The sequence below is a fragment of the Haliaeetus leucocephalus genome, unplaced genomic scaffold (assembly GCF_000737465.1).
Source record: "Haliaeetus leucocephalus isolate CR32 unplaced genomic scaffold, Haliaeetus_leucocephalus-4.0 Scaffold182, whole genome shotgun sequence".
In the NCBI taxonomy this organism is placed as follows: domain Eukaryota; kingdom Metazoa; phylum Chordata; class Aves; order Accipitriformes; family Accipitridae; genus Haliaeetus; species Haliaeetus leucocephalus.
The window spans coordinates 380596-401864 of NW_010972618.1; the positions used below are offsets into that span (position 1 = coordinate 380596).

The window sequence follows — 21269 nt, forward strand, 5'->3', positions numbered from 1 at the left end:
TTAAGCTCTAGTCCTGGATGTGGTTGGCATTGCTCATGCCACCCAAAGAAACATTTTGCCCTTTATTAAACTAATTTCTCAACTTGTATTTAGCTTTGATTGTTGTATTTTTACCAGGAAAAGCACTTGCTTATGTGAAAACAAGTTTACTTTTTCCAGTTCTCCTTGGGGTAATTAGATAGATGACAACCTTCACTACAAACCTTGCCTTGCTTATACCTATGAACCACCATGGCAACAAAGCTCTGTTCTTAACCATCCCCTTCCAAATTGCTAAAATCTCATCTATTTACTCTCTTGGGCTCCTTGTTTATGGGCAGCCGGTAGCTCTGAGCTCTCCTGCTCCACATCATCATAGACAGCACTCATTGAGCTTGCACCAACCCCTGCTGTGGTATTATTTCCTCTAACTCATTTCATTGTCATTTTAATATTGTTTGCCTTTCTTTTGGTCTGTTGCTGTATTTTCATACAGGAACTTGAGGAAGAACCATTTCTCAGTGTAGTCAGCTGGCATTAAATCACAGTGCTGCACATACATCAGGTCTTCTCTTGCATACACTGCTTTGCATCCAGCACTTGCATTTAGCAGCAATGAACGTCACATGGTATCTGGTGGCCTGGTCTCTTTGATAGTCTCATGTCTTCTATATACTCAAACTTACATTTTTGTTTATTTAATCACTGTCACTTCACTACTTGCTCATTAATACAACTGGCCGATTGCTCCCATTTCTCACCTTTCATTCAGTTTGTGATTCATGAAAACACTTTGTCTCACTTCCTGCAACGACATCCCCCAAGGATGTTGAAGCAGGAGGCTGCGGGAGCCCACCCTGTGGGCATGACAAGACCAGGACTAATCTGTGACCAACAGTTTAACCCATCTTCAGTCCCAGCTAGCTTTCTGTGAAAGTCAAGATGACAGACATCTGAAATTTGAGAGTAAAAGCTGGATCTGAAAAGCAGAAGATGAAGAAACGGTTGTTAAATGACCGACTGCTACGCATTGCTCCACCTGCACCTGGCTGCGGTGCAGGGGGCAGACGTGCGAACAGACCTCATGCTGCGTTCCAAACTGCCCTCTGCCTTTTTGTGTCACAACCACTGCTTGTCACAGGGTTTACAGGTTAACTTTGTATTATACCCATAACACGCTGGTGCAAATCACTGTTCACCAGGGAAGGCAGCTGCTAGTTCTCACCTTTGTTTGGAGGCAATTCTTGGCGACATGCCTGTTTTGCAGCAAACCTGTCGTTCAGTCTCCACTCTGTCAAAGCTGGAAGTTTCTTTTTACATTTTCGCTGAAGCCAGCTCTTCAGCACCTTTAGACAGCCTCTTCCAGCAGGGCCACCCAACCATGCTGCTCCCACATGGTCGCAAGGACACCTCTGGCAAGTGGTGGCCAGTGCTACCCCTTCCACGGGAAAGAGTTTGCCTCTCACAGTAAGAGACACCAAAACTGACAAAACTGGCTGGGTTTTTGGGTCATGCCAAGAGAAACAACATGAGCACACAGGGTTAACAATGAAACTCAGTTATAGCTTTATTTAGTAACTGGTACAAAGTCCCCCTCAGGCAGAGCCTACCAGTCCCATTCCCTACCTGAAATGGAGCAGAATGTGAGCGTGACCCTCAGAGGAGCTGGCTCCCAGTGAGTCAGGACTGCTCAACAGTTAAGAAAGGATGTTTTGCTCATCTGCTGAGACCTGTAGTAGCCTGATCACTCATCCCTTTTCTCCCATTAACAGCTAGACCCTGGCACGCAGCAGGCATTTGCCTCCCGCCCTCTGTGACCTGGCCAGATGTAAAAAGGCAGCAGAATTGTGAATTCCACAAAGACAGTAAATAGTACCTACACAGAGGCATTCACTGCTCACAATTCTGACCTGACTCACATAAACATGGGTCTGCTGGCCATCATTACATTCAGTGGTATTTCCTGAGCCTCAGTTAATACCCTGTGCAGACACTCTGCCTGGGGCTGGCAGCAGTGGGAAGCAGAGCTGGCAGCGCAGGAGATTTCTGATCTCCACCTGGCAAGGGGCACTGCTGCCCACTTCACAACCTACTTGATGTTAAAGATTCACCTGTGCCAGAGTAGAATAGTGACTAGGTGTTAATGCATCTGGCCCTCCTGCAGGAGAGGGGGAGGGCCAGCAGAGGTGGTCTGGAAGCCAGGGCTGCCGTAGTTTAATCCCTTGTACTTGGTTAATAGTGCACCTTGGTTAGTCTAAGTTGACTTGTTAATTGCTTTTGCTTTTCAGGAGGCTCAGGTAAGAAATCACTCTGCTCCTTCTTAACACACATACAGAGATGAGACCAAGACAGTATTTCTGCCCATTTGTTTTCCCCATGGCTGCCTGGCACGCCAAGAGTCCTGGGAACACAAAGACCTTCTGGTGGGTTCTGCACTCCAGGCACAGCTCTGCCAAAGAGCATCACCTGCTCCAGTGCCTGGAGTTTCATATCATCATGGTCTTGCTTTCCCACATCCCACAGATGCTATACCAACTGCACCACAAGGATCCTTTAGCAGAAGCACAACTAGAAAGCAATTCTAAACCTCACAAAGCCACGGAAATTATATTTAAATGAACAGGGGAGACAATGGCTGTCATCTGGATTGATACACAGCACAGACAGGAGATGGTATCAGCATGTACAGTAACGTGACTTACTAAGACCGCAGAATGTTAACGAGTTTTAAAGAGGTTCTGATGCCAAGGGCATACAGAAAGGACCAAAGTAATGCCAAGTACAGACTACCAAGGAGGTGGCAGCTCAGATGGGCATGCACAAGTTAGAGAACAGTTAATGCCATGTTGGATGAAATGCTAGATTCTGAGTGGGTTCAGTGGGGGCGAGTGGAGTTGTCTGAATCCAGAAGAGGGGCTCCTGCCTAACAGGATACTTCCATGGTTTGAGGTGCATCCTGGAGGTCAATTCCTTCTGGGGTTCCAGCACTTCCTTCACCATGGTTGCTAGTATGAGACCGGCTGCGGACACTCTCGCCAGAGCCCACGCTAGAGGAGGAGTGAGTACGGGAGCGCATCAGCCTGGTCATACTAGCTGCTGGCACTGCAAGAAAGAGCAAGTGTGGGACTTAGAAAAGGAGAAAGTTCCTAGAGCAAGTATCACAGTCACTCAGATAAGTGTCACTGGGTAAGCACAAAAAGAGCTCTACCCTCAGGAAGAAAACTCACTCTTCACTGCCAAAATTTGCATGTCTAAAGCAAGGTGTTTAAGGCCCAATTTCAAAAGGTCCAAGGTGAGCAAATGCCAGAAGTGTAACTGATCATTTGCAAGTGCAGTCATGGTGAGTGTCTGTGCAAACCAAGGCAGCTGTTGTAGATGACCTTTTGAAAGTCAGTCTCATCACTCTAGAAAACCACAGAGCTGAAGTCATGCAACAATCAACAAAATACAAATGAAAGGTGAAAAAAACATAGCATACAAGTTGTACAATGAATCAGCCTAGCCCACAGCAGGCCAGCAGGACATGCCGAGACAGAGCAATGCACCCGAAGAATCATTCAACTCAGTACACAGACTTGGGCTGAGGCAGATGCACAGTTGAAGGTACCTGACTCAGTGCTTAGATGGCTGAGCTGCACATAAGGGACTGGAAACAACACGAGACAAGGAAAGGGATGAATACAGTTAAGAGCCAATTAGTTGCAGTGTGTGACTAGCAGCTGCACTGCTCCTGGGATCCCCAGCTACTTTCCCTTCCACTCCCAGCTCACACATTGTGCTGAAAGCTCCCAGTATTTGTGAACACAACTGCTAATGAGCATCTTGGGGAGATGCCAAGCTGACTCAAAAATCCATCAGGGCCAGATCTCTTCAATGCCTTTAGCTGGAAATTGGAATGCACCTGGTGACCCTACCTCTCCACTGTACACACCACAACTGCTCAACAGAGATGTCATCTTCCTGTGGCGGGGAAACTAGGGTACACCCTGTAACTCCAGATACGGAACAGAAATTCATGTCCTTCATTCAGTTGACAGCATCAGATTTCTGCTACAAGCCTACTGCAAGGCATTACCTTCCACCTGCAGTGTCAGCACAGGCAGGTCCAACTGTTTTAGCCAATGTGCAGAAGGCACAAGAATAGCTGTTGAGGAACTGGCTTGTGCATTTCTAGAAATGGCAAGCTGCCTATTTGATTCTCTCTTGTTCTCCCTGAGAAGAGGACTTGCTGGCCAAGCTCAGCAGTGCCAACACAGTCTTGCCCACTGAAGTTAGGAAAACCATTCTGGGAGTAGCTACTAATTCTAGAAGTAGAAAATTACCCCCTGTCCTTCTCAGTGCTGCGCATCCTATTTGCAAGAGAACTGACCCCCAAAGTGCTGCTGAAGTCCTTGCTCTGATGACAGCACTTACTGACTTTACTAATGCCAGGAACACAAGAGAAGTGAACACTGAAATGCTCTCAGGCTGTGAGGCTGAGGGAGCCTTCTCACATGTCACCCTCCTCTGCAGGACCAGGCCCTTCTGGCCAGCCTTGGAGAACATGATTGTCCTGCTACGTTCATGTCAACTACACATAGCTCTAAGGAAAAGGACAGCTTCTTCTGAGTCCTGATGCCCATGAGTTGGCAAAGTTCTGGCCGTGTGGAGACCATTGGGAGTGTCACGGCTACCACAGTGGCCATGCTTAGTGGTTAACCAGCCACATGAACCAACCCCTCCCATGATTCCAGCTTTTGAGGGTTCATCATCCACAGAAGGGAACTCATAGCCCTGGCCCCTGGCAGGCAAGACAAAGCTGTGCCAAGGTGCCTGCAATAGAGACAGAGTTGCTTTAGTGCACTGAGAAGCCATTCTCCTGAAGTCCCCCAGTCTCTGGAGTGCTGAGGGCAGGGGAGCTGAACAGCTGTCAGCCTGACACACTCAGAAGACAATGTCTTCTGCCTCCAAGCACAAGAAGGAAGCCATAGGGCATGGCATGCATGGGATCAAAGCACAGTTCCCTCTGGGCTCCCTGGGTGTCTCAGAAGTCACCCAGCTCTCTGTTCTGCCATTAGAGGGTTTCATTCTGAGATATTGCTTACCCCTGGTGAGAGTCTGAAAGAAATAGGTATGTCCAAGGAGAAAGGAAGGAGCTCTCATGTACTTATCATACCTGTGAGGCTGCACTGCTAAATCCTTCCCCTCTGGAGAAGGTATGCACAGAAGATTTCAGAAGATTCCCCATTCTTGGGAGCACACTTTTCTGGACTAGCACAAAGATGGACTTAAAAGGTTTTAACAACACCAGAGCAACCGTAAAGGGATCACCGCTCCAGCTGCAGTGCGGATTAAACACATGTCCGGGAACAGCATTGGTTTGCTAAGGCTTGTTAGAACTCTAGTTGATTTTCCAGTGTGAATGGATTTCCCGGCAACCACTAACTCACAGGTGGGGACACAGATGCCAATGGGCTCAGATGGACCAGAGAGGCTGAGTTCCCTTTACAACAAAACTGCTCCAAACCAGAAAATTGTATTTGCCACTTACTGTAGCCCATTCCCTGTACAAAGTATTTGAAGGCTTCAGTCAGCTTGCCAGGCTGTGGAAACAGAAAGTGTGGCTTTAGTGTGAACAGAACAAGGGCGTTTGTACAACCCAAATGCCGTGGGAGAGCCAAGAGGCGTTTCTCACCTGAACCACCTGGGGCAGACCCCCGCAGTCAGCCATCTGCAACAGGAAACAAAAGGGAGGTTGAACCACCCCAGGAGGACAATCCCAGCACCATGCCAGAACTGCCCACCCCACCGGGGCTGATGGCACCAGGCTGCACTGCTACATGAGGCACACTTCTACCACCTTGTCTCTAAAGCCAAAAAGCAAGGCCTGGTGATATCTCTTCTGGGAACCTGTTGCTGAAGGAACCCAGCACCTTGGAGGCCGCATTACCGAGTGATCTCAGGCCATACTGTAGAAGCCCAGGAGTAACCCTTCACTGTCCCGGCTCCCCTGCCACTCTTCCCAAACCTGTCACTTTGCACTTTTATACAGCAGCTGTCTGGCACACTGCGGAGCCATAGGTGAGGATGGGAAGGACTGGTGTAAAGCTAGAAAAAGTGATGTTGTTGCTGGCAGAGAGCAGGGTGGAAGCAGGGCACCTCTGCTAACTCTCAGGAGGTCTTCCCTGCTGGTTGAAGATAACAAGGAAGTAGCCACAGAGCAGGGATTCAGGGACACCCTGACAAACTCTTCTCTCCCAAGTCTGACTCCAGGCAGGAGAGTACACAGCCCTGAATGACTGTCCACAAACTTCTTAAAACTAAATGTATTGAAGGCAAAAACCTAAGTGGAGCTGGCCTCAGCAAAAATAATGTCTTTGTGCAGGCTGGAATGATCCTGGAGTGGCACTCACCTTCAGAAGGGTAGTTTTGGTTGGGTCAAGACGTGAATTGCATTCAACCTAAAAAAAAAAGGAGGAAAGAGGGACATGATATAACACAGAAAACTTGAAGAGTCAGATGTAAAATGCAAGGCAGCTGCATGAGAGGCAGTGGCTGTCTTCAGCAATGGGAGCTTCTTTGGGGCCAAGAAGGACTGACCAAGAAAGCAGAGGGCATGTAGGAGGAGAACAATGATCGAAAGAGGCAGGGAGGAAAAGCAGGTGTTCCCATCCAAGGGGACCTTGTGGTGACAGAATGTCACTGTTCTGAGATGTGGCTGTGACTTCAAGGGAAATCATCCTCTGGTTTGGGGGATGCGCCGTGAAACCCTGGAGCACCTTCTGGGCTCCAACAGCAAGACTAGGAGGGAAGAAGACTTCTGCGCAGTGCAGCCCGGAGGGAGATCACTCAATCCGCTAGCCAGACAAGGAGGCCACAGCCACTTCTTCTCTGTAAGGCTGCTGCGAAAAGGGAATAGGTGGGGACCCTGTAGGAAAAGCAACCCCAGCAGGGGAGATTGTCATGAGCTGTGAACCTGGCCAGCCAGATCGGCAAGCCATGATCCAGAAGACCCCATCCTGTCCCCCAGCTGTGGCTAGGAAGCAATGAGAATCCTCAGGGATAGTATCCTAGCAGAAGTCAAAACCTGTAGAATGTCTCAGACTTCCAGACCAGACTGATAAAAAGGCAACAGGCCATGACCAGAAAAAGCCCTGCAGCAATTCTCCATGCACAGCTCCTAGGTCCAAGCTACTGCTTTAGGAGACTCCTACACTCTTCCACAGTTTCTTAAGACAGCTGCTTTTGTTCACAAATCCCTGGTTTCCCCACAATCACTGTCTGAAGGGGAGGAGCAACATCCACCACAACCACACTGCACTGTGCCATGCCCCATTTCTAACTGTGCTGAGAGGGAAGGGGGTTATAGAGGTCTGCAGAGAACAACAGGAAGTGTTGCCTTCCCTGTGATGCAGTGCTTCCGCAGAGCTCTATGTGACTCCCCACCACAGGAACTGCAGTCACACTGCTAATTTTTAAACCCCAGGTAGCCTCAGCACAACAGCAAGAGAACAGTAATTCATTACTTGAACTGAACTCCCGGCAGCAGCTCGGCAGAGCTCGGGGAAAGATGCAAGTTCCTGAAAAGGGTACTCTGCATCATTTGTCGAGCAAGATGCTTAGGCACAATGACCCTTATTCAGGTCCTGCCATCCTCACATTAGAGCTGCCCTGTGGGGCCATTAAGTCTCCCGAGCTTCAGCTCTCCCACTAGTGGCTGACGGTTCTCAATAGCTGGGGGACTAGAAAAGAGCTTGGGACAAAGAGCCACTTTCTGTGACTAGTTCTGGGCAAGCTGAAAGCACTGCTGGGTGAGGCAGGTTTGCTAAGTGATTTGTGGGGCTAATGTCATGAGACGAAAGAGTTCACATATACGTACCACTGCTTCCACTGCAGGCGAGTTGTCACCAACCACTAGCAAGGCAGGGCACCTGGTCAAAACCCAAAACAGAGCTGTTACTCACAGTGCATCTAAGGGATTTCTGAGAAAGTTGAGCGGTGTGAACCAACAGCCTTATGAAATGTTAACAACACTCAGCAAAATCCCTACCGGCCACCACACCATGGCATTTTGTTGCACAAAAACATCCTCCAGGACTTGCACTCACACCCATGCTGTCCCCTACATGCACATCAACTGCCACTACTATTGCACACATGTTAAAAGATGTGCCTAGGTCTGGGAGAAACACCATCCCCGGCTGCATATAAGAGCGTGCTCTCTGAAATTAATGTCTGTTAGGAATTTAAGAATAACCACATCCAACAGAGGAGTTTAATGCTTCTGAGGCTGGCTACTGCTCTGCACTGTATTTTGGTTTGGGTTTTAGAAAGAAACAGAAAAAATGTCAGGGAATATATCAAAAAATGTCACAATATCAAAGCCTCAGTTGGCAAATTTGTGCTTTCATATCCTTTTTTATATGTTATTGTAATTTTAGAAGAACAATTAACATTCAAGGTGTAAAACATACACAGGAGGTCACTGACCAACTGTCTGTGAATTTACACTATTCATTTACAGATCAAAGTAAGAAAGGGGTGGCTAGAGGCCCCACTTCTGTGTGTTGACTAGATGACAAAAATTAGACTAGAGAGGCTGTGAGCCACAGACCTCAGAGTCAGTGCAGTACCACCTCTAAGGAGACAGAGGATCTATATGCAAGTCTACTGGCACAGACATCCACACTTCCATAAGAAATATTTTAAGGGTCTGCAGATCCCTGTGAGTCACTTGAATGGACAGACAGTGGTCTGTGGCTTACAGCTGCCTGCATGACAGAGAGCAGCACGATTGGCTTTGCCTGGAGACCAAGCAGGGAAATCCACTGCTTTTAGATCAGCCAAGGTCTAGAGGGTTTGGCTGTGGAAGCCTAAAACATTCCTGGGACTGGCAGGAGCAGAAGTCCATACAATTTCCAAGGAGCGACGAGCAGAGCCTGGGCAGCAGTCTCTAGCCCAGCCTAGGCATCCTGCCTCAGCACTGCAATTCACAGTCTTCACGTGCTCTGTATGTTGGAGATAATTTGCCCCTTTTGCCTTCTTGCTTGGAATCTGAAAATTTACTTATACTTGCTCTGAGCTGATTATTACTAGTTCTCCAGTGTCTGTCCCTTCTCAGCTGTACCCTGCACAGACTATCCCCTCCCAGATGAGAGTCACTGCCACTGGGAAAACACCACTGCATTCTCTGCATTCAGAACCCACTGCCATCTCTGGGAGAACTGTGCAGGTAACTTTTTTCAGCAAGGTGGGGGAAGCCAGACAGTGGCAACAAACAAAAACCTGCCTCCCTCATTTTTCATGCAAAACAACCAAACTAACAGTTCAGCAAGTACAGTGACTGCTGGGTGGATACATTTATTCCTCTGACCCTGCCTTCTGGAAAAGTGTGTTCTTCAGTGTGTTCTTAATGACAGGGCTTCCAGACACCAATCTGCCCCATTCTAGTTGACAGCACTGCACTACAGCCTGGGACTGTCTTGAACAGTCTTCCCAGTGCTTGGGCTTGTGGGATTCTTGCTTAGAAGCAGCAACAGCTTTTCTGCTGAAGGGACTGCACAATAAGTAACTGAACAGGCTGATTCAGAGCAACTTACTTGAGTGTTTTTGCAGTATTTTCATTGACGCCAAGAACTGGTCTCTCAATTTCCAGGTCTCTACGACTGAAAGACAAAACAGAACAATTCTCCATCAAATTCACCAGAGGAAACTGGTTATCATGGGAGCATACAAAATCCAATCAGGAGTGTTAGCTCCAGCACCCAGGCAACAGGTTATCACTCCCTGTGTCATGCCATGTGCAGGAGCCCCAGCAGTCACCGCCAGAAAACAGGATCCATGCTCTCATGGCAAGCTTGCTGTGTGCCTAGAGAGATGATCTACTGAGGTGTGAAAGGGTCATCCAGGCATGAGGGCTGAGCTTGGCTCAGGATAATGGCTGAAGACTAGGCTTAGGACAAAGCTTCATATGACATTATATCCAACAGAATAATACATATGGCAGCAAATCTACTGAGCAGGGAAGCTACGGGAGCAATCTAGCAGGCAAAAAGGTATGCTGTACCTGTTGTATGAGGTGAGGAACAGCTGAAGGTTATCTTGGTTAATGTCCTGTGCGATATGAAGCCTGTATGTTTGGATCAAATCTAGATTTGCCTGCAGTTCCTCCTGTACAAAAGCAGAAGAATTGAAAGACAGGGAACTTCATCTTTTTCACAAGTAAAGAAACAATACTCATAAAAATACTGAAGCATTAAACTGCCTCCATACACATCATTCCCCTGTGAACAGTAACACAGAGGGCAGCGACTCCAGACTGCATTAGTACCTAGGCTACATGAAGTGTTTCTGTGACATGACTGTTATGTGCCATACTTCGGTAATGTGACTACACTTTTACTAATGGCAGCTCACATGCTGCTGCAGGAGTACGAAGTATCTTGAGATGGGATAAGTTAGCTCCCGAGCCTTAGTAATGCTTATACAGATACAAATCACTCTTTTAGGAAGGTCTTATGCTTAATGTTAAAGAAGCAAAACTTTATAGGTAAGCCCCAAGACTGGGGCCAGAGGAAAATCGAATTCCAACACCCAGTTCTACAAAGAAACTCCATTCCAGTGAGAGCTAGAGAGAGAGACAAGAGAAAAGGGAATGCAGGGAAGCACTACAGATAATGGAGGGGCCTGAAAGCAGGAAGAGAACAGCATGTGCTCTAAGCAGGAGGAAGCTACGTGACTCTTTCCAGTGCTGATGTGTGTTTTTGCAGGAGGGCTTCAGGTCAGGGACTGATCTGCTGCATGACACATATAGTGTGCACGAGGCACACACCCTTTCAGTTGCCCAGTAAGCTTGCTGGTTGGGAGCCAGCAAATTCCAAACAGAAGGCATTGCTGTATGCGAAGTTTTCAGAAGGGGCTGGTTTGCCTCTGCTGAAACTGAAGGGCAAGACGAAGAGCAGAATGCAGCAGTTCAACATCTCGACACATACAATATCCCACTGTCAACTCCCAGCTGATCTGTGCTCTACCCACAGCCCAAATGCTTCCATGCTGGCTACAGAGAACCAGCTGCCACTTGTTTCTGCAGACAGTTGCCTGGGCACCACAAAGTCAGGAGTTAGAGCACTAGTGTGTGGGACACTACTTCCTTAACATGTCTGCAGACAGGGCAAGCATGAGGATGTGTGTGCTCCCCACAGTGTGCAAAGCCCTGATGTGAGCTTGACACACAGAGAAGATAGTACTATCTGTGGCAACCCTTATTTGATGGACCAGAGCTATTTCAGAGGAGGTACATACAGAAGTTATAGCTCCATGTACAGTTGCAAGGGCAACATTAACACCTGCTGGGTACTTACATGGCCAAAATGATGCGCCAAGACAATATCCACTATGTTAGTTGTCCAGCCTGAAAACTGAAGAGTGACCATAAATGAGGAGGAGGGAGAGTAACTGGAAATGCAGTTTCATTACAAATTTCAAAGCAGCTCCTCAGAGTAAAGAAAATAACAAAGAAACTATTCCAGTGATATAAGAAACAAATGCCTGAAGCTTGGGGTGGGTGTGCAAGGCTCCAAAGAAGTGTGTGCATGCACAACACAGGTCTCCAGAATCCTGGAACCCTGAATAACTGCAAGTGGCCAGAATAACAGAATAATTAAAAGATCCATTCAACCTCAGCCAAATGAAGCCTGCAAGCATGAGTAATAAATCAGAAGAAAGCCGAGTGCTCAACAGCCACTTATCTCCAAGCAGTTTACCAGGATTTCTCATTCACATATGATCACACCCACCCCTTCTCCTACGGTGGAGGCCATACTACACCCAGACTGAGAATGCAGCAGGGACAGAAATGAGATTGTACAGTTTTTGCCATAAACCAACAAATTCCTATACTCTGCCCTTTTTCGTCTTACTCTACACACTGTTCATTAAGCACTGAGGAGAGGAGATGTGCAGGAGAAGGAGAATCTCACCTTGGATGCTGCCCAGTCAATCCAGCCCTTTGCACATGGATCAATGTTAATAAGAACGAGTCCCTCCACCAGGTCAGGGTGGCTGAGCTGTGGGGAGAGAGCACAGGCACACTCAGAAGGATGATTCAGCCCACTCATTGGTCAACAGCAGGTGCAGCAGCTGGAAAGCTTCTTGCAAAAGGAAGACAGAATAAAATGAAGACTAAGTGGGGAGCTCCTGTGCCAGGCAGCCAGTGGCCTTTTCAGAGTCTGGCCCAAAGCTGGCTCCCAGCCAGACCTTACTCTATTGAGTTGTTGGCACTGAGGGATTGACTGCTCACACAGCACCTGCAGCCTGAGCAGGTCTCAGCAGCGTCTTCTGGTGACCTATGCCTCTGGTGCAGCCGCAGGTCCTGCTCAGGCTCCCATGTATTACAGGGCTGCAAGCAGTGACTCTCTCTGCTCCAGTCTGGCACCTCCAGGAAGGACCTGGACAAACTCCTGTGCCAGCTGCAGGGGCACCTGGCTCACCAGAGGGCACCCCTGCTGCCCCCCCAGCCTGCTGCCCCCCCTTCCCCTGCTCCAGCCTGGCATCCCCAGCACCCTGCAGTTTACCTTGGGGTATGCGTGCGGGAAGCACGAGTACAAAATACTTTGAGAACTGCTTGCAAACACAAACCCAGCAATCTAACACAACCAGAGAACTTTGAGCTCTAGGCTCACTCTAAGGCTGAAATTTTACAGCTGCTCTTCTGCTCCATTGTATAGATTAGCACTAGTTAAGCAGAAGGAAACAACTCTGTCCTCAGCAGGAAACTGTCTGCAATCCAGGCAGAATGGCAAGGGCTTTCTGGCACTTCAGTGAGCTGAGGACCAAGGCTTATTTGCATGATCTTCTCTTTAGCAAGACTGAAAACTACACAAGATACAAAAGGCAAGTAACAGAGCAAACACCAGTGCCTCACACTGCCCCAGGCTCAACCCTGACTGGAGGAAATGGGAAGCAGAGAACTTTCTGTAGGAGGGGCAGCTGCATGGTAAAGTGGCTTTAAGCAGCAGTAATGTCCTAGATAATCAGCAACTCTCCACACTCAACTACTTGAAGCAAACTTTACTGAGATTGTCAGATTTCTGTATTTTTTTTAACACTGTCTCTGAAAGATTTAGGCAAATTCCTTAGCAGCTAAACTAAGTCCACTGACTTCACATACTTATAAACCCTCCGCTAGAGAGAAATGTAGAAGTATGTACCAAGATTAAGTTAGGACTCTTGTCAAAGGGTGGAGTGCAAAATCTACTTCCTTACAGTGAAAAAGCACATTCCTCATCAGCGCTAGTTCACAGCACATCACCATATCAATTGTTTGGTGTCACAAACACTGGAAACAGCATACAGTAATGCAGCCAGTCTTTGTGAAGACATGAGGCTGGATACTCCTAGCAGTCAGGATGGGCTCTGCTGATTCAAAGACATCACATGACAATCTTTCCATTCTGGCATAGCTTGAGAGTAATCTTGGCTGCTCCAATTTAACCACCTGGATGTGAAGTAGCTTTCACATGGCTCCCTGCAGGCTTACTGTAATTACTGACTACTACTTTGCCCATGCCCCACAAATGGTCTGTTTGAACAGTGGAGGACCACAGCTCATGTAAGTCACAAGGAAATGAAGAGATACTTACTGCACACCTGCTGAGGACATAAGCTCCAGCTCCTAGTCCAATCCCAATGAAGCTTTTCAGGCTGAAATATAGGCATTTCACAATCAGCAAGGCTAACTTAAGCTCACTCATGCTGAAGCACCCCTAGAGGCAAATTCTTTCCCCTCACTGCATCCAGCTGTTCACTTATGGTTCATTTTCAAAACAGTCCAGCAATGATGCAGCAGCCATAAATTGTCTCATGTGGCAGACAGTGTTCCCAGCATAAGAACCAGACAGGGTTAGACAGGTTAGGACATGCTCAGGCCTCTTAGGACAACTCAGTAAGCATATCAGATGTTGCAAGGAGAGATAGAGATAGGTGCTGGAATGGCTGTATCTAGCTGGCTCACCCCATTTCCTTTCAGAGACTTACTTCAGGTGTGTCAGAACAGCAGGCAGCATTTCAGCCAGTTCATCCATACTGGGATACTGGTACCTGAAAATCGAGAGAGACTGAAATCAAAGCACCTCCAAATAGAGCTTGACAGAGGTTACCTTCCAGTTCTACCCAATGTAGGAGAGACAAGGAACATCTGACAGGCATGTGCACAGGTGATTATTTCACAATGACACTGTACATTCCAGCCAACTGCATGGATCCCATACCTCAGAGCAAGACTTAACACAGAGCTGTGTTTTTTGGGGCAGTCGGGCTTCTGTGGGAGGATGGACAGATGGACCAAGGAATACCAGCTAGACTGCAGTATGCTGGGCTCATGCTCAAGTCAGAAAGCTGGTACCAGCACTCACCACTAGTGAGGGCTTTACCCACGCCTCAATAATAGGAGAGTTCCCTGAATGCCCCTTGGGAAGCATCCTCATCTTCCCATTTCCTCTGCTCCTGAAAGCTGCCTACTACTACACTCAGCCTAGCAGTCCCAGCTGGCTTAAACTGGATGCTACCTCAGTCCAGACTGCAGTCCAGACCACATCTGGAACAACAAGGGTTTCTGCAGAGCTCTTACCCAGATGGGAATGGGGGGGCTCCTTCCTGCTGGCCTGGTGCATCCACATGGCACACAGCAAAATGCTGAGTGATCTCTTGCATGTCTTCAAAGTTAAAGAATGCATTAAAACAGGATTTATCTACAACAACAACAAAAAAGAAATGAGACTTTTCCTGAAGTTTTGTTGCGACCCACCCTCCAAACACCACGGCACACACCTGCATGAACCCAACTCCCCTGCTGAGTCTGCTGGGCAATGGATGCTGGGTGATCCATGCTGCTGTGTCCCCCTGACTGCAACGCAGCAGCAAGTCCTAGCAAAGTAACTGTCACGACTGGAAGGCAGGCAGACAAATAACACCCCAGCATGCATGCCCAGGAAAACAGGGCCTTGCAGCACTTAAGATACTCACAATACATACTGAGGAGCACCTGTGTGAACATAACGCTATATGTTGGGTGGGAAGACATGTGGAAAGAACAACTGAGCCTGCTAGAAACACACTACTGCAGCCTTGTAGAAGGGACTGGTTCACCTGCCCAGCATCCAGGGAACAGATGCCTTTTGGCAGCTCTGTCACACAGTGCAAGAAGTCAGCTAGAGCACTGTCTTGTGGTGGGTGGACCTATTTCCACGTTTCCACCTTGGCCCTATCTTTCAAGGGCTGCTGGAATGGACAGGGGCGTGCTACATGCTCTCTCTCCTGCAGACCTTTATCTTTTTACCCTGGAATGACCTGTCTCATCTCAGCTTGAGGACAGTCTCACTGGTCCCCACACTCAAAAGCAAATACCATGAACAACCACTTTTTCAGGGTCCTGGGAATGCAAGGGCTTACGGTTGAGGCCAATGTCATGGTATGTGAGGATGACAGGTCTGTTCCCCTTGGGTGTGCCCCGCATGGTGACATGGACCACTCCAAAAGCTGTCTCAATGTCATGTTCCTGCAGAGAGAGAAGAATGAGCCTCAGTGTTACGTGTGCTGCCTGTGCTACAGGGAACCCTAACTGAGGGCCAGCAGCAAGGGCATCATCCACACTTTAACATTGCTCTCCTATGCACAGCTCTTGCAATCTGCAATCCTTTCAAATCTCTCTCTCCAACCACTGCCAAAAGCAGGTTGCTTTTGTACAGATGTGTGAAGGGTTTGGGGCTGTGTCTTCCTGTGACCAAGATCTCATTTCAATGGCCTTTAGTGATGATGCTGCACCATAGCAGAAGCTGGGTGTCATGTGTCCATCTGTCTCTAGGGGTTCATGGCATCACAAATGCAGCTCCACTCCCACAGCCAAGCCTGCACTCCCCAGCTGGCATCCCTCTCCTTCCAACCCACCAGCCCACAAGTCTCTTTTCAGTGTGCCTCCAACCCACACCCCTGGGAATGTCCTGTCTGTGGGCAAGCTGATGCAAGGGGACGCAGCAATATCTGAGAGGCTGGCAGCAGCCCCAGCCCCTGGGAACCATGTACCAGAGAGTTCTTGAAACAGCATGACAATGCAGAGCAGGCAGATGGCTGGGACAGCAGACCCAAGCTCTGCAGATCCAATCACTGGCTACCTGGGAGGTTGTACCTATCCACAGGGGAGTGGGTGGCAGCTTTTCCTTTCAACAACAATAAAAATGAAAGATGCAGATCCACACATACCTGTTCTCCCAGGCTGCCTGTCTACTGCAGTCCCACCTTGGCCATTTGGCCAAGAGCCCATCAGGTCTTGAGCACACTGCTGCATTGACGTTCGCTGATCTGTCACCCCAGGGAAGGCTGAGCACTGTGCCTTAACCCAGCACTTTTTTTCCCTGCTACCAGGTTTGGTAATGTGACAGTAAAACACCCTTAGGCTCTTCCAGCAGCTGGCACAGATACAGGAGGTTATGCTGGTTTCCAGCTGGGTATCAGTGAAGCAGTTTCATGACCTGTTTCATGATTATTTGCCAGCAAAACTATGTGCCTTTTCCCAAGCAAAATATTGAGGGCTTTTTGCACTGCACCTTGCATAAGAGACCTCTGGGTACCTCTCCAATACTTGTCCAGTGCAGAAACAGAAGCCACAGCCTCACGATGATGAACACAGAAACGCCCACAAAGTTATCTGAGTTTAACTAAAATAGCTGCAAACACATTTAGACAAACACTGATCTGGGATAACTACAGACTTTGGAAAAGCTGCAGAGATGGCAGTAAGGCTGTGTACACAATATCACCTATAAGTCCTTTCTCTCATCTACAGAAATCAGAGGAGAGACATGCTCTGACTTACAGACAGTGTAAAAAGGACCAATTATTTTCTTAATATTAAAATAATACCTACTTAGGGAATAGCCTCATGTTTCAGCCTGAAGACAGGACATTACAACCTCAAAAATATTTTTTACTAGTTTACACAAAGTATGTTAATTTTTTTTTTTAAACAGTAATTTCCAATAACCTGAAAGTGATTAGACCAAATACAGGACAGTTGAGAGTACCTGGCTTGCAGCACATCAGAAATTCACCTCACCCCTCCTTTCTGGGCACTCCCAAGGGCTGGCTGTGAGCCAGACTGATTTAGTTCTTGCAGTGAAAGTTCCTCTTACCCCAAGCTGTACTTCTGTTTGGGGGCTCCAAAGCCTCTTCCCTTCCCCCAGAAGTGTGGCAACAGGAGGAAGCTGCCACAGCCAGATCAACTGAGGTAGCCTGAAGCCTTCTCCAGCTTAGCTTTGAAGGATAAAGAGATACCTCTGACTACTCTCGTCTCCAGAAAGGGGTTGCATTTTACTTCCACGCAGCTGTTGCATTGTGCACTTGGAGAAGCTAGAGTACCTACAAAGCAGCAGTGACCTGCCTGCAGGAGACGCAGGCAACAGAATAGAGCAGGTGAGGTTATTCAGCCTGATGCTCACCCAGCTCACTTTTCCTTAGGAGTGGGCTGTGGGCCAAGGCATCCTGCACAGGTAGGAAATGACTAGTCCATGTGTGCAAAGTGAGTCTGGGTCCATGCAGCAGGACTGCCTGCCTTTGCAGCAAGGGTGCACAAGGAAGCCCAGGGTGCAGCCTCCATCTCCTGAGCCTCTGGAAAACCACCAGGCTCTGCCCCTTGCCCGTCTTCTCAGTGCTGCTCTGCTAAGCTGGGCAAAGTCCTGTTTTGCACTCCAGCTGGACATGTTGTGCAGACATAGCAGTGGCCCTCATTTTAGCATTCTCCAAGTTTGCAGGTGTTAACAAGTCCTTTAACAAAAGCGGCAACTTTTGGATGACGCCAAGGGTGGTGACTGGCAGTACACATGGCTGAAACGGCAAAGCGCAACAAACTCATGGAAGAGCCCAGCCAGTGCCAAAGCAGCCGGAGCTTGCAATCCCCAACTGCACTTCCCTATGCATTTGAGCTAACCAAGTGGTTGACTGCCATTAAAAGCAGGTCTCTCTGCCAGCTCTGGAAGTTGTGGTCTCTTCCGTAAGCAGCTTTAACTCACTGACCTGACAGGAAACTATCCAGCTGCCTTTTATTTTTTTTTTTAAATCTTACTTTGTCAGATTTCTGCCAGGTCACCGAGTTAAGAAGCTCACAGAGAGGTCCAGCAAATGCTGGTTCTGGCTCAGAGCCCAAGGGGAGTGCATGGGGTGGTAGAAGAAATAACCCTACCCTGAGCACGAGGCCAGTTAAACTGACTCACATCTCATGAAACTGCATCTCCAGAGGACTAGGGAGGGTTTTATAAGCAGCAGCAAAAGGTTGACTATCAAACAGAAGCACAAAACCCAAACTGAGCCAACAGTGAGAAAAGCACAGAAGTCAACAAAAGAGCTGATGTTTTTAAAAAAAGTCAGCAATACAGTGCCTTTTCTGGAATTACATTCAAACTTACTGCTAAGGTCACATGTGCTTCCACTAGGTAGAATACTGGACAAGGTACTAGAAACAGAAACACCCACCTCTCTTCAGAGCTTTTGTTCAAGCACCTCAACATGCTGCGTATTGCAACACCCTGCATTTTTGTTTTCTGAAGTTCAGCTTGGGTCTTAGCTCTCTAGTAGGGAAGGAAAAGAGTTTTCTTGCACTAAAAAACAATCCTTGCTCTCCAACTTACTTTGACCTTGCAGATTGTGTAAACTGCAATCTGGGGAAATGAGATAGTTTGTCAAGAGGTTTTTCATGCCACCACCAGGCACCAGCCCAATCTGAAGCGTACTCACCTCACTACTCCTTCAATCACATTAGTGATTCAGATATGTCCACAAAAGACGGAAGCAACTTGAGAAATCCCATCTTTAACAAATCTCAGCGAGTAGCACTTTAAAAAATTTAGGATGCTAAATGTGCAAACTTCTTACTCTGCCCTGTACAGTGACAAAGCCTTAGACTGGGAGTGCTTAAGGTTATTTCTTTTTTCTCTTGCTAGTTCCCAGGCAAGGCGGAAATCTTCCTCCTGGGAAGCAGCTTCCCTCCTCTGCTTCCTCTAGTCAAAGCCTTTTACTTTTTTAAGGCTTTTTCCAAGCTCTACAAAGCAAGTAGCAGACACTACATTCAAGATAAGGGTTTCTACATTCACTTTTTTAGCTACACATTGCAACATTGTGCTGATCTCCTTTTCAAGATTACCTGGAGAAATAAGACTGAGTTTTACCCCTAACTTCCCCACAGGTAATTCTATGTCCAGTTTTCCAGTGAACCTTATTTTCTCTGAAACTTTGCCCTGTAGCTTCAGGGCTTTTACAAAGGACAAAAACATTTTCAGATGTCACACAACTACAGTGCACATGACTTCCCTGTCACCTGCTTTTCTCCAAAACAGCTCTCTCCCACATATCAAAGCCAAAGGACAGCATGAGGCAAGTGCTTAATACAGAGCTTAGGTATCATGCTTAAGACGGCAACGACAGTCTCTACACTTATAAGATAAAACTGCTACCTTGAATTGGTTAAAAAAAAGTTATTATTTCATTACATCACTACTGGTTTATTGCTCTTCCAAACATGGAGCAGAATAACCCAGTTACAATGGGTACCAGAGTACTCAGTGAGAAAACAGCAGCTTAGCAGGCTGCACCCTCTGCCCTTGCCAAACACGCTTTCTTCACGTCCTTCTTGTATATACACGTTCCCTGCCAGCCACCCACCAAGATGAACTTCCTGTGTCACACTGCCTCTGTAATGCTCCCCACCCACAATTCTGTATATTCTCTCCTGGTATTTGCCCATTGCTCATGTAGAAATGTAGCATTGGACAGTATCAGACACTTGTCATCTTTGCTTCTCAGACACTGGCACGCTTCGTTTCCGGTCTCTGTTCAGACCAGCTTTGACACATTGCAGCAGAGTAGCTTGAATGGAGATTCAAGGATCGTTACCTTGCAGCAAACTCCAGCTATAGTCTGAACACTGATCTGGTCCATAGTGCAGGGAAGCAGTGATAGGTGAAGGCAGGCGGAAAAGACATGGCCAGGAGACAGCCAGATTTTAACAACTGCGCAGTCTGCAAAATAAGGACAATGAATGCGAGAGAAGATGATGATCTGCAGTTGTGTTTTGAAAAGCTTGGTGAAATTTAGTTTTCACTTACAGACTGGAAACTTTATCAGAGGTTTCTCTGAAGAGATTTTATCTTCTGCCCTTATCTGTACAGTAGGTAAAAAATAAACAGCAACTACAGCAACCTGCTGTAAATGGGTACTCAACAGCAGAGACAGCCTTGCTCTCAGCAGCCTGCTCTCACTGGCTGTAGGCGCAAATCTTGTGACGCACACATGCTGAACAGCAGCCTGCTGCTGGGGACACAGAGCAGAGACACTAGTCCTGTGCAGGCAGCTACTATTGATCAACTCAAATAAGATGGGAACCGTCGCTTCAACAACTAGCAGTTCCCTCAGGGCATGGATGAGAAGAGCAATGATGGAGGAGGATCAGGAGGTATGGAGACCAGCTGTAGCTGGTCGGACCAAAGGTGCAGCTAGCCTCCTAGTCTGACTTTAAGAGCATGTCCTTGTGGAAAAATAAAATAGAGCAAGCGTGTAGTGATACAAGAATAAGTGTTTGAGGAAGTAACAGTTTTGCTTAATTTTCCCAACCTCCAGTAATCTGTAGGTCAAAAGAGACTTCCCAAACTGGAGGTGTGGTCTTCACTTTGACTTTCTCTTCTGAGAACTGGGCAGTCACCCCCTGCTACCTATGCCTTTTGCATCTGCCTCACCCTGTGACCAGAAAAGCCAAAACTTAACAATGTGCAGGGTGAAGAGCCACTTGGTTCCCCACCTTGTATCTGCTGGTTTTGCATGAGATCCCCCAGTCATTGGTTTGGAAGATGGAGAAAAACTGATGCCATTTCCATAACCCACAACAGTGCTCACCTAACAGCTTGTTGCGATTCCCCTTCACCTGCCCCATTCTGGGCTGATGTGCTCTGGACAATCTGGCCAGTCCTGTTACAGCAGCTTTTTTCTAACCATTCTGCTGTTCTCCAAAATTGCCCCATCATGCTCTGTTCTTTCTGAGACAAGAGGGCTGTCAGTACGTCAAACACACATGGGTGTGCTGTGGATTTACACGGTAGCACAATGAGGATGCTTTGGTTCTCTGTTCCTGATAAACAAGAATTCATTTGCTTTGTTGAAAGCCATGAACCCTGAGCTGACATTTTCATCCATCTCTTGCAACGTTAAGGCCTTATGCCTGTGGGTTATCATCAGCCCTAAGGCTGCCCTTTTATATTCCACTGTAGGATGGTTTT

General features: G+C 47.6%; 1 protein-coding gene across 4 annotated transcripts in view; it reads right to left on the bottom strand.

Moving 5' to 3' along the window:
* Nucleotides 1-619: 619 nt before the first annotated feature.
* The window catches only part of NDRG3 (NDRG family member 3), a 64613-nt gene continuing 43963 nt past the window's right edge, over nt 620-21269 (bottom strand). For 2 of the 4 annotated variants that reach the window (XM_010564528.1, XM_010564527.1), the window contains 13 exons: nt 15406-15511; nt 14585-14705; nt 13993-14055; nt 13599-13659; nt 11937-12023; nt 11319-11375; nt 10025-10128; nt 9558-9623; nt 7838-7889; nt 6372-6419; nt 5654-5689; nt 5510-5561; nt 1530-3081 (listed from right to left, as the gene is read on the bottom strand). In XM_010564528.1, coding sequence (XP_010562830.1) covers nt 2903-3081; nt 5510-5561; nt 5654-5689; nt 6372-6419; nt 7838-7889; nt 9558-9623; nt 10025-10128; nt 11319-11375; nt 11937-12023; nt 13599-13659; nt 13993-14055; nt 14585-14705; nt 15406-15511 — 1032 coding nt within the window. In that variant the 3' untranslated portion in view covers nt 1530-2902. Of the gene's footprint in view, nt 959-1529; nt 3082-3586; nt 3626-5509; nt 5562-5653; nt 5690-6371; nt 6420-7837; nt 7890-9557; nt 9624-10024; nt 10129-11318; nt 11376-11936; nt 12024-13598; nt 13660-13992; nt 14056-14584; nt 14706-15405; nt 15512-21269 lie in introns of those variants that run through there. The other 2 variants (XM_010564526.1, XM_010564529.1) reach the window with 2 other exon arrangements.